The sequence below is a fragment of the Babylonia areolata genome, chromosome 12, assembly GCF_041734735.1.
Source record: "Babylonia areolata isolate BAREFJ2019XMU chromosome 12, ASM4173473v1, whole genome shotgun sequence".
NCBI lineage: Eukaryota > Metazoa > Mollusca > Gastropoda > Neogastropoda > Buccinidae > Babylonia > Babylonia areolata.
The window spans coordinates 3844055-3856000 of NC_134887.1; the positions used below are offsets into that span (position 1 = coordinate 3844055).

The following is an 11946-nucleotide window of genomic DNA, read 5'->3' on the forward strand; positions in this document are numbered from 1 at the left end:
TTCGAATCTCGGTGACGGCGCCTGGTGGGTAAAGGGTTGAGACTTGCTAGTGCCTGAACCCCCTTCGTGTGTATACGCACGCAGAAGATCAAACTGGATACGCACGTTGAAGACCATGGAATCCATGTCAGCGTTCGATGGGTTATGGAAACACTGAAGAACATACCCAGCATGCACACCCCCGAAAACGGAGTATGGCTGCCTACGTGGCGGAGTAAATAAACAAAACGGTCATACACGTAAAACGTTACATGTCTGAGTATGTATGTGTGCGTGCCTGAAATCTGCCGATTGCATGACATAGGAAACAAATGATGAGCGCCCAGTGGCAGCCGTCAGTCGGCTCTACCCAGGTAGCCAGCCAGTTGTGCAAATGATCCATGTTTGTTAGAGCTTAGAGCTTGGTCTCCGACCGAGAATAGTCGCTGTATAAGTATCCATATCAATCAACCAATCAATCAATCAGACACGATGACATTAGTAATCGACGGTTAGACAGAAGTTGCAGGTTCAGAATAGCTCCACGCACAAGGACATCTCGTAACATGAATCCATTCATTCCTACAGCCATTCGCGCACACAATCAAAGCATGCAATACACTCACTCATTGGACGACAGTAACCCCCACACCCCCCTCCGAGAAAACTACAATATTCCCACTGTTCCCCCCCCCCCCCCACACCCCCCCCCCCTCCCCCCGCCCCCCCGACGACGCATGCAACAGTTCGTCCCAGTCACGTTACATATCTATGTCTTTGAAGTGCAACAGCTGACTCTTCATTTTATTTTTTCTCTTTTTATTATCCGGGGCTATAGCTCGTTAGCAACAACAACAACAACAAAAGAAGAAGAATTAAGTATATAAATTATAGGATTTCATTCAACCCTCAACAACAGTGACCAGCCAAGCAGCGACGTGCCCGACGTGTGCACGAACATTCATTGTTTTTTTGTTTTTTTTTAATCCACCTCTCAACCTCTCACTCTTCTCTGTACGGGTTCTGTCCCTTGCCTTCATTTGTCACCGACGCAAGCTCGAGCGTTCTATGCAGCATCAACTTGTACGGCACAGACAGACAGAGACACAGACGGACAGACAAAAACACACGCGCGCGCAAACGTACGACCGGCACGCATGCACACACACACACATACAGGCGAGACAGACAGATATAATAAAATATATACATATATATGTGTGTTGGGGTGGGGGCGGGGGGAGAGAGAGATAGATAGATAGATAGATAGATAGATAGAGAGAGAGAGAGAGAGAGAGAGAGAGAGAGAGAGAGAGAGAGAGAATGAATGAATGAATGGTTTATTCATTTATAGGCCATTGCCCCTTATGAAAGGGTGTCACAATTTCTTCATAGACATTGCATCGTGCATTAAAAAAAAAATGACATTCGTTCAGATAACATAAATATATCATACCTTAATTTTAAGTAATGTTTATGTCCTCACCTTAGTAATACATAATACACATCATGAAACATATTGTATTCAATTGACATATATACACCTAAATGATATATGATATACGCTAAATAATAACTCTTACATGTGTGGCTAATAACACTCAGTTACGTTATACACATCGTCCGTATGTAGTCGTTACTGGATACACTAAGACATAAGAACAGATCGGAGCTTAAACAATTTATACAGATAAATTGATAGGTTTCTAATAGTTTGTTCATGCGCTGATGCCATAAGTAACGACAGTCTAAACTGACTTGGGAACTTAAAATATTTCAAATAGAGAGAGAGAGAGAGAGAGAGAGAGAGAGAGAGAGAGCTACGGATATGGATACGGATGGTCTGGTCCTGTCCTGTCCTGTCCTGTCCTGTCCCTTCCTGTCCTGTCCTGTCCTGTCCTGTCCTGTCCCTTCCTGTCCTGTCCTGTCCTGTCTTCCCCATCCTGTCCTGTCCTGTCCTGTCCCTTCCTGTCCTGTCCCTTCCTGTCCTGTCCTGTCCCTTCCTGTCCTGTCCTGTCTTCCCCTTCCTGTCCTGTCCTGTCCTGTCTGTCCCTTCCTGTCCTGTCTTCCCCTTCCTGTCCTGTCCTGTCCCTTCCTGTCCTGTCCCTTCCTGTCCTGTCCTGTCCCTTCCTGTCCTGTCCCTTCCTGTCCTGTCTGTCCCTTCCTGTCCTGTCCTGTCTTCCCCTTCCTGTCCTGTCCTGTCCCTTCCTGTCCTGTCCTGTCTTCCCCTTCCTGTCCTGTCCTGTCCTGTATGTCCCTTCCTGTCCTGTCTTCCCCTTCCTGTCCTGTCCTGTCCCTTCCTGTCCTGTCCCTTCCTGTCCTGTCTGTCCCTTCCTGTCCTGTCCTGTCCCTTCCTGTCCTGTCTGTCCCTTCCTGTCCTGTCCTGTCTTCCCCTTCCTGTCCTGTCCCTTCCTATCCTGTCCTGTCTTCCCCTTCCTGTCCTGTCCTGTCCTGTCTGTCCCTTCCTGTCCTGTCTTCCTCTTCCTGTCCTGTCCTGTCCCTTCCTGTCCTGTCCCTTCCTGTCCTGTCCCTTCCTGTCCTGTCTTCCCCTTCCTGTCCTGTCCTGTCCCTTCCTGTCCTGTCCCTTCCTGTCCTGTCTGTCCCTTCCTGTCCTGTCCTGTCCTGTCTTCCCCTTCCTGTCCTGTCCTGTCCCTTCCTGTCTGTCCCTTCCTGTCCTGTCCTGTCCCTTCCTGTCCTGTCCTGTCCTGTCTGTCCCTTCCTGTCCTGTCCTGTCCTTTCCTGTCCTGTCCTGTCCTGTCTTCCCCTTCCTGTCCTGTCCTGTCCTGTCTGTCCCTTCCTGTCCTGTCTTCCTCTTCCTGTCCTGTCCTGTCCCTTCCTGTCCTGTCCCTTCCTGTCCTGTCTTCCCCTTCCTGTCCTGTCCTGTCCCTTCCTGTCCTGTCCCTTCCTGTCCTGTCTTCCCCTTCCTGTCCTGTCCTGTCCCTTCCTGTCCTGTCCTGTCCCTTCCTGTCCTGTCCTGTCTGTCCCTTCCTGTCCTGTCCTGTCCCTTCCTGTCCTGTCCTGTCTTCCCCTTCCTGTCCTGTCCTGTCTGTCCCTTCCTGTCCTGTCCTGTCCCTTCCTGTCCTGTCCTGTCCCTTCCTGTCCTGTCCTGTCCTGTCTTGTCTGTCCCTTCCTGTCCTGTCCCTTCCTGTCCTGTCTGTCCCTTCCTGTCCTGTCCTGTCCTGTCCTGTCATGTCCTGTCCCTTCCTGTCCTGTCCTGTCCTGTCCTATCCCTTCCTGTCCTATCCCTTCCTGTCCAGCTTAGTACATACTGTATTGGCATTTGTGTCTTTTTGATTGAGGTTTGTGTCGTCAGCCAAAAGTTCACAAGAGGATGAAACATGAAGTGGAAGATCATTTATATAAACTGAAAATAAAACAGGCCCTAAAACTGATCCCTGAGGAATACCATAATTAACTGACATAAGAAGCGACATTTTAGAAGCTGGATAACCACTTGTTTCCTATTATCAAGAAAAGAAGATTCAATTCAGTTCAACTGAATCAGATGATAAGCCCCACATGACTAACTTTTTCGAAAGTAATTTATGATCTATTGTATCAAAGGCTTTTGCAAAATCGACAACAACAGACCCAGTAAATAAGTTATGTTTGAATGCCATTCCTCAACAAGATTAGTCAGTGCAGTATAACAGGTTTTTTTTTTTTTGTTTTTTTTCTAAATCCGGTTTGATTGGGATGAAATACATAATATTTGTTGAAATGTGACTGAAGATTATGTTTGATATGTTTTTCGAGAGGTTTGGATAATGTGGACAATATTGACATAGGTCTATAGTTAGCAGGGTCAGATAGATCACCATATTTAAGACAGGTAACACTTCATCATTTTTAAAAGCCTGTGGATAGGAGCGTTTTTCGATGCAGAGGTTATAGATATACGTGATGTGTTCAGAGATGATAGGTTCTGCTATCTTCAAAATGTTGCTATCGATACCATCTAAACCTCGGGATCTGCACTGTATTAATGAGCATAGTTCTTTGAAAACATCATGTACACTGATGTATGCTAGCTGAAAGTTAGACTGTATTCTTTTAGTGTTACAAAAACATTTGAGCAATTGCAAGTCATTGGACTCGGTGTTACGAACCCTGACAGTTCTTTCACAGAAAGAGAGGGAGAAAGAGAGAGAGAGAGAGAGAGAGAGAGAGAGAGAGAGAGAGAGAGAGAGAGAGACAGACAGACAGACAGACAGACAGACAGACAGACAGACGGACAGACAGACAGACGGACAGACACACAGACAGAGAGGAAGAGACAGACAGAGAGAGAAACAAAGAAACAGAGACAGAGATGGAGACAGAAAGAGAGAAAGAAAGAGAGAGAGGAGAGGAGGGGGTGCGGCGGGGGGGAGGGGGGAGGGGGGCGGAGGGGGGTAGAAAGGTGAAGGTAGCGGAGGTATTTCTCAACTGGAGAAAAAAAATAAGACACTGAGAGCAACATGGACAGGGGGAAGGGGGGGGGGGGAGAGAGGGGGAGGGGGGGGGTAGAGGGTCGTGTGTGTGTGTGTGTGTGTGTGTGTGTGTGTGTGTGTGCGTATGCGCGCGCGCGCGCGTGTGTATGTGTGTGTGTGTGTGTGTGTGTGTGTGTGTGTGGAGGTCGTGGTTGATGAGCAAGGATCGAGGACAGTGGGAAAAGACTTTGTCGGTCAATGTTCGTAGGTTTCGGTCATGTGACGACCGGCGGACTGGTGGTGCGAAGCGCATTAATCCAGTTTCCATCATACATCATCATCACGTTTAATTGAAGCACCCTGTGCGTTTGCACGTACACACACTACACTACACTACACACACACACACACACACACACACACACACACACACACACACACACACACACACACACACACAAAGTGGGAAGGGGTGGAGGGTGGGGCACAGGTGGAGAAAAAAGACGACACAAGAGAAAAAAACAGAATTAGTGCCCTTGAACGCTGTGACAAAATTCGACATCCTCTGTGCGTGTTGCATAAACCCTTTTTAATATCTATTTATTTATTTATTTTAAGTTTTATCTGTCTATTTGTTTATTCATTTTAATAGACGGACAAACGCTGGCTGTTTATTTTCAGTTTTGTCTCTGACAGTACGAGACAAAAAAAAGAAAAAGAAAGGATAATTTAATCACTGTCCTCCTGAGCTGTTATAAAACCAGCCTCCATTGCGGTGGGATATATATATATATATATATGTATATATATAAGCTTGAAAGGGTAGATGAGATCTTGCATGCAAGTGGACAGATAATCAGCGCTACACCTGATTTACTGCTGCGGGTAGTTCTGTTCTGAAAGACTTCCGAGTGAAAAAAGGGGACTTCAAAACAAGTAAGTACATTGTTACACGTGAGTCTGATAGTGTTGATCAGTTATTTGCTGTTGTTGTTTTTTTTTTTGTTTTTTTTTCATGAATGTAAATAAGTGATACAGCAACTACTACTGCTGCTGCTTCTGCTGTTACTGGTACTGCTGCTGCTGCTGCTACTGCTAGTATGAGACGTTAAATCGAGGTCCCGTGTGCAGCATGCATTTAGCGCACGTAAAAAAACCCACGGCAACAAAAGGGTTGTTCCTGGCAAAATTCTTTAGAAAAATCCACGTTTATAGGAAAAAATAAAACTGCACGCATGAAAAAAAAAAAAAGAAGAAAAAAAAAGGGTGGCTCTGTAGTATAGCGACGCGCTCTCCCTAGAGAGACCAGCCTGAATTTCACACAGAGAAATCTGTTGTGATAAAAAGAAATACAAATACAAATACTGCTACTGCTACCACTTACTAGCACTACTGCTGCAGCTGCTGCTGCTACAACTACTATTGATAATGACGAAACAAAATAAAATATCGAAAAAAGAAATGAGTAACAATAATGATAATGTAAATAAATAAATAGATAAATAAAATCAACGTCTCCTCCTCCCCTATCATCTGGATCATTCCCCACTGTCTTCAAGCAAGCTGTCATTAAACCGCTTCTCCGAAATCCCCACATTGGATCTGAAATATCTATATATAAAAAAATAAAATAAAAAAAAGAAGAAAAAACCCCAAGAAAACAACAACAAATAAATAACAAACCGGTCTCCAGTCTCCCTTTCTCTCCAAATTACTGGAAATGATCGCAATGTCTCAACGTTTTTGTATTTGTATTTGTATTTCTTTTTATCACAACAGATTTCTCTGTGTGAAATTCGGGCTGCTCTCCCCAGGGAGAGCGCGTCGCTACACTACAGCGCCACCCATTTTTTTGGTATTTTTTCCTGCATGCAGTTTTATTTGTTTTTCCTATCGATGTGGATTTTTCTACAGAATTTGGCCAGGGACAACCCTTTTGTTGCCGTGGGTTCTTTTACGTGCGCTAAGTGCATGCTGTGCACGGGACCTCGGTTTATCGTCTCATCCGAATGACTGGCGTCCTGACCACCACTCAAGGTCTAGTGGAGGGGGAGAAAATATTGGCGACTGAACCAGTGCGCTCAGATTCTCTCGCTTCCTAGGCGGTCCTCTAGGCCATCACTCCACACAGACTGTGGAAAAGAGAAGAAAAAAAAAGTGGCAAGGCTTGCTTGAAAAAAAAAAGGGGAATGGTCTGGGAAGGCAGATAAAAGGCAGAAACAAAGAGAGTGACATAAAAGAGGACATTTCTGGCACAGAATTTCCAGAAGGCGGGGATGCTGTTTTATACTGAAAGACCTCCGGCATCCCCACGGGGAAGGATGAAGGATTGCTCTGCGGGGTTCTCTGTAGACTGTCGGAAACTGAATGGGGGCACAGTGTTCGATGCAGGGGAAGAGTTGTTCAACAAGCTGTCCAGCGCTAACTGTTTCACAACGTTTGATCTTGAGCCTTCAGAAAGGCACTGGTTCTCTCTCTCTCTCTCTCTCTGACACACAGAGACAGAGATAGATAGATATCTCTCCTCTCTCTCTCTCTGTTTTGAGTTCTGGAGGAGTTTGACTCTCTCTCTCTCTCTCTCTCTCTCTCTCTCTCTCTCTCTCTCACACACACACACACACACACACGCACACACAGAGATATATAGACAGATAGATAGACAGCTGATAGAATGGAAAGCAAGAGCACTCTTCGTTGAAGGCTAACTCACAGAAGGAACTGATCTGTCAATCAATATGAAATGAAACAAGACAAGTCAAGACAGGACAAGGTAAACAAAACAAGACCAGGCAAGACCACACAAGACCAGACAGGACAGGGCAACACAGCACAGGACAGGGCAGGAAGGACAGGAAGGACGAGAAGGACAGGACAGGACAGGACAGGACAGGACAGGACAGGACAGGACAGGACATGACCAGACAGGACAGGACAGGACAGGACAGGACAGGACAGGACAGGACAGGACAGCACAGCACAGCACAGCACAGCACAGCACAGGACAGGACAGGACAGGACAGGACAGGACAGGAAGGACGAGAAGGACAGGACAGGACAGGAAGGACAGGACAGGAAGGACGAGAAGGACAGGACAGGACAGGAAGGACAGGAAGGACGAGAAGGACAGGACAGGACAGGAAGGACAGGAAGGACGAGAAGGACAGGACAGGACAGGAAGGACGAGAAGGACAGGACAGGACAGGACAGGACAGGAAGGACGAGAAGGACAGGACAGGACAGGAAGGACGAGAAGGACAGGACAGGACAGGACAGGAAGGACGAGAAGGACAGGACAGGACAGGACAGGACAGGAAGGACAGGAAGGACGAGAAGGACAGGACAGGAAGGACGAGAAGGACAGGACAGCACAGGACAGGACAGGACAGGACAGGACAGGGCCAGACAAGACAAGACAAGACAGAACCTGAAAGGACAGGACAGGACAAGACGGGACAAGACCAGACCAGAAAGACCAGATCGGACCAGACCAGACCAGATTAGACCATACAAGATCAGACAAGTCAAGACCAGACAGTACAGGACAAGATCAGACCAGACCAGACCAGTTCAGACCAGACCAGACAAGGTCAGATCATACCAAACAAGACCAGACCAAACAAGACGAGACCAGACCAGATAAGACCAGACAAGACAAGTCCAGACAAGGTCAGACCAGACAAAATTAGACCAGATCAGACCAAACCAGACAGGATCATACCAGACAAGACCAGATCAGACAAGACCAGATCAGACCAGACAAGACCAGATCAGACCAGACAAGACCAGATCAGACCAGACAAGACAAGACCAGACAAGGTCAGACCAGACCAGACTAGAGCAGACAAGATACAACAAGACCAGACCAGACGAGGCAAGACAGGACAAGAGAATAAACACAGTCTAACTGGTAAGTTGAGAGATGCATTTATCGGAGGGTAGGAAAAAAAAGTGTCAAATAAGTAACAAATCGATTATTGTCGCTGACAGATGCTAAAACTGAATGAGCATTTCGTGGAAATTTAGCTAAGATGCATTCACAAACAATGTATATATTTTTTTTTCATTCTTAACCTTTATTTCGTCCACAACATATACGTTTATTGAGGATGAATGTATACACACGAACAGGGTTTTTTCCAGTCTGAAGACCCACCTTTCCCCTCTTGAATAATTTTCAACAGCTCATCCCTTTCCAGTATGAACTAAAATGACTGTTAGTGAATGAGAGTTTGAGAGTTTCGGAATTTGTTGGTAGTATTTTTGATTGTGTCCTGTTTTTGATTGTATCCTATGACTTGTATACATGCGTGCACGTGTGCTTGTGTGTGTGTGTGTGTGTGTGTGTGTGTGTGTGTGTGTGTGTGTGTGTGTGTGTGTTGTGTTGTGTTGTGGTGTGTGTGTGTGTGTGTGTGTGTGTGTCTGTGTGTGTGTGTGTGTTGTGTTGTGTTGTGTGTGTGTGTGTGTGTGTGTGTGTGTGTGTGTGTTGTGTTGTGTTGTGTTGTGTGTGTGTGTGTGTGTGTGTGTGTGTGTGTGTGTGTGTGTGTGTGTGTGTGTGTGTGTGTGTGTGTGTGTGTGTGTGTGTGTGTGTGTGTGTGGAGGGGGTTGGGGGTGAGTAATCTTTGATAATGTTTTGTATCTTGAGTTCAGTTTTTTTCCTTTTTGATATTTATGTGTGTGTCCAACTTGTAAACGCATAGGGCTAATTTTCAAGATAAGGCGCAAATCCTCATAATGATAATAATGATGATGATGATGATGATTATCATTATTGTTATTATCATTATTATTATTCTGTTGAATTTGGCTTCATGTAATACGGAAAACCGGAGGAACAGAACCTTGTTTCCCAAGGATGAAAACAACAACAACAAAACAAACAAACAAATAAACTAACTAACAAACAAAAAACAACCACCAGAATCAGAATCAGAATAACTCTATTACCTCAGTAAAAGAAAATGAATTGTGGAGAAGACTATGACACATGCAGGATTACAGTTTCAGTTTCAGTTTCAGTAGCTCAAGGAGGTGTCACTGCGTTCGGACAAATCCATATACGCTACACCACATCTGCCAAGCAGATGCCTGACCAGCAGCATAACCCAACGCGCTTAGTCAGGCCTTGAGAAAAAAAAGAAAGAAAAAAAAAGAGTAAATGAATAGTAGATAAATACATAAAAAGAACTACTACTGATATGTATAAGGCGCAAAAACTTGATGAAGTCAACTCACGCTATAAACATACAAAGAAGAAAGTAATAATAAGGATTACAAGCATGTATAACTAACAAACAGTAGACTCACTTAGATACGTTGTTCACAATGGTGACAAAAAAGAAGAAAGAAAAAAAAATCCAGAATGAAGAAACACGTTGTAGACTCAAAGAGAAGCTCTTTTCTGTGCTGGGCAGAGCCGGACATGTCAAGAGCGGCCATGCACGGGATTTTCGCGCGCACGGGAGGGAAGTACCGCTTCTACACCCTGACTTCAAACCACCACCAAATTCTTCGTCACCACTCACAACTCAACACCAACTCAACACCCGTCGTCACCGAAACAGACCCCTCCAAAAAACTCACACAAAACCCAGCTCACGTAACATCCCTCAACCGAGGTGGTCTCAGCCTTCTGCAACATCGCCCAGTCTTCACCGACGCTCGAAAACTCGAAGCGGTCCTGGCCGGGGGAGGTATTGTCAGTGGGGTGGGGGTTCGTTTTCTTCAGCAGCACCGCTCCATGTCGATCCGAACGGCGGAGACAAGGGTGGACGGGGAGAAGCTGCCCCCTGCTCCCCCAGCGGCCAACTTTGATCTGGTACTGGACGACTGTCGGACAGCGTTCCGCGACAGAACGAAGTGGGAACTGATCCGAGCGCTGTCCATCTTCTGGGTCTGCTCTTTCAACTTTGTTGCTGACCACTCGTTGAAGGTCAGTTTGCCTGTGTCAGTCGATCGTCTGACGCTGAAGGAAAACAACACATGCACACAGACACAGGCACACACAGAGACACGCACGCACACATATTATAAACACGCACAGATAGGCACACATGCACATAAACACGCACGCGCACAGACAAAGACACACATACACACGCAGACACACACAAACACGCACGCGCGCGCGCACGCGTGCACAGACAGACAGACAGACACACACACACACACACGCACACGAACACACACACGCATACAGACACAGACAAACAGACACATACACATACACACCTACATCCACACCCTACACCCACACACCCACACACAATGTTCAAAATGCATGTAATCAGTGGGTCTCATTCCTAACCCCCTTCTTTCAAAGAGAGAGACAGACAGACAGACAGACACACACACACACACACACACACACACACACACACACACACACACACACACAGAGAGAGAGAATATCAATGTCAACAAAGTGGCACATTATTCTGAGAAAATTAGTTTGAAGCATTTTGGGGCCCTTGTTGTTGCTATAGATATACAGTGATAAGAAACTCTAGGGAGAGCTGGACAGTCCAAGGTCCTCAGACAAGACATGGATTATAGGATCTTTAACGTGCGTATTTGATCTTCTGCTTGCGTATACACACGAAGGGGGTTCAGGCACAATGTGGTCTGCACATAATTATGTTGACCTGGGAGATCGGAAAAAAAAGTCTCCACTCTTTACCCACCAGACGCCGTTTACCGAGATTCGAACCCAGGTCCCTCAGATTGAAAGTTCAACGTTTTAACTCACTCAGTACGGCCAGTCCTCTCTTCTCCTCTACACAGACCTCTCGGATGTCCAGTGGGTGTCTGAATGACCCAACCTTTAGCTTCCGTCGTCAGAAATGTGGTATTCTTTGTCAACATTCACCTCTTCAGTATAAGAGCCTTCCGCTTGCAATATTTTGAAGATGGTAATTGGGGTGAAACGCTGTTAACGTCGTCTCTTTCGCCGTTCGTATGGAAAGAGTTAACCACTCGTCTATTGCACCCTTCGATGTCGACTTCTAAGTCAGTGTCATGACGCCACAGATGATGTCGACTTTCTAAAGACCAATGTATTGACGTCACGGATGATGTCGACGTTCTAAAAGCCAGTGTCATGACGTCACAGATGATGTCGACGTCACAGAAGCTCCTGGGGCGGAGGGCGTCCGAGTGGCTGCTGAAGCGGTGGGTGTACGCGCACTTCGTTGCCGGGGAAACGAGGGAGGAGGTCGGGGCGGTGGTCCGGCGGTTCCAGGACATGCAGGTGGGGCCTCTGTTGGCGGCTCCCATGGAGGATGACATCGACGTCTTTCACGAGTCAGTCTTGTGTCGTCGTCATCGTCGTCATTGTTCTCGTCGTCGTCTTCGTCTTCGTCATTATGATCATCGCCACTATGTCGTTGTTATAATCATCATCGTCGTCGTTTCAGTTTCTCAAGGAGGCTCAGAGCGTTCGGACAAGCCATATACGCTACACCACATCTGCTAGGCAGATGCCTGACCAGCAGCATAACCCAACGTACTTAGTCAGGCCTTGAATGCATGCTGATATATTAGCGTACCTACCAGAGTG

At 46.3% G+C, this 11946-nt stretch overlaps 1 protein-coding gene across 1 annotated transcript in view; it reads left to right on the plus strand.

The window, feature by feature from the left end:
• The first annotated feature begins 4940 nt into the window (after positions 1-4940).
• LOC143288240 (hydroxyproline dehydrogenase-like) overlaps positions 4941-11946 on the plus strand; it is a 35542-nt gene continuing 28536 nt past the window's right edge. Inside the window, 3 exon segments of the mRNA XM_076596591.1 lie at positions 4941-5327; positions 9803-10320; positions 11500-11690. Coding sequence (XP_076452706.1) covers positions 9811-10320; positions 11500-11690 — 701 coding nt within the window. The 5' untranslated portion in view covers positions 4941-5327; positions 9803-9810.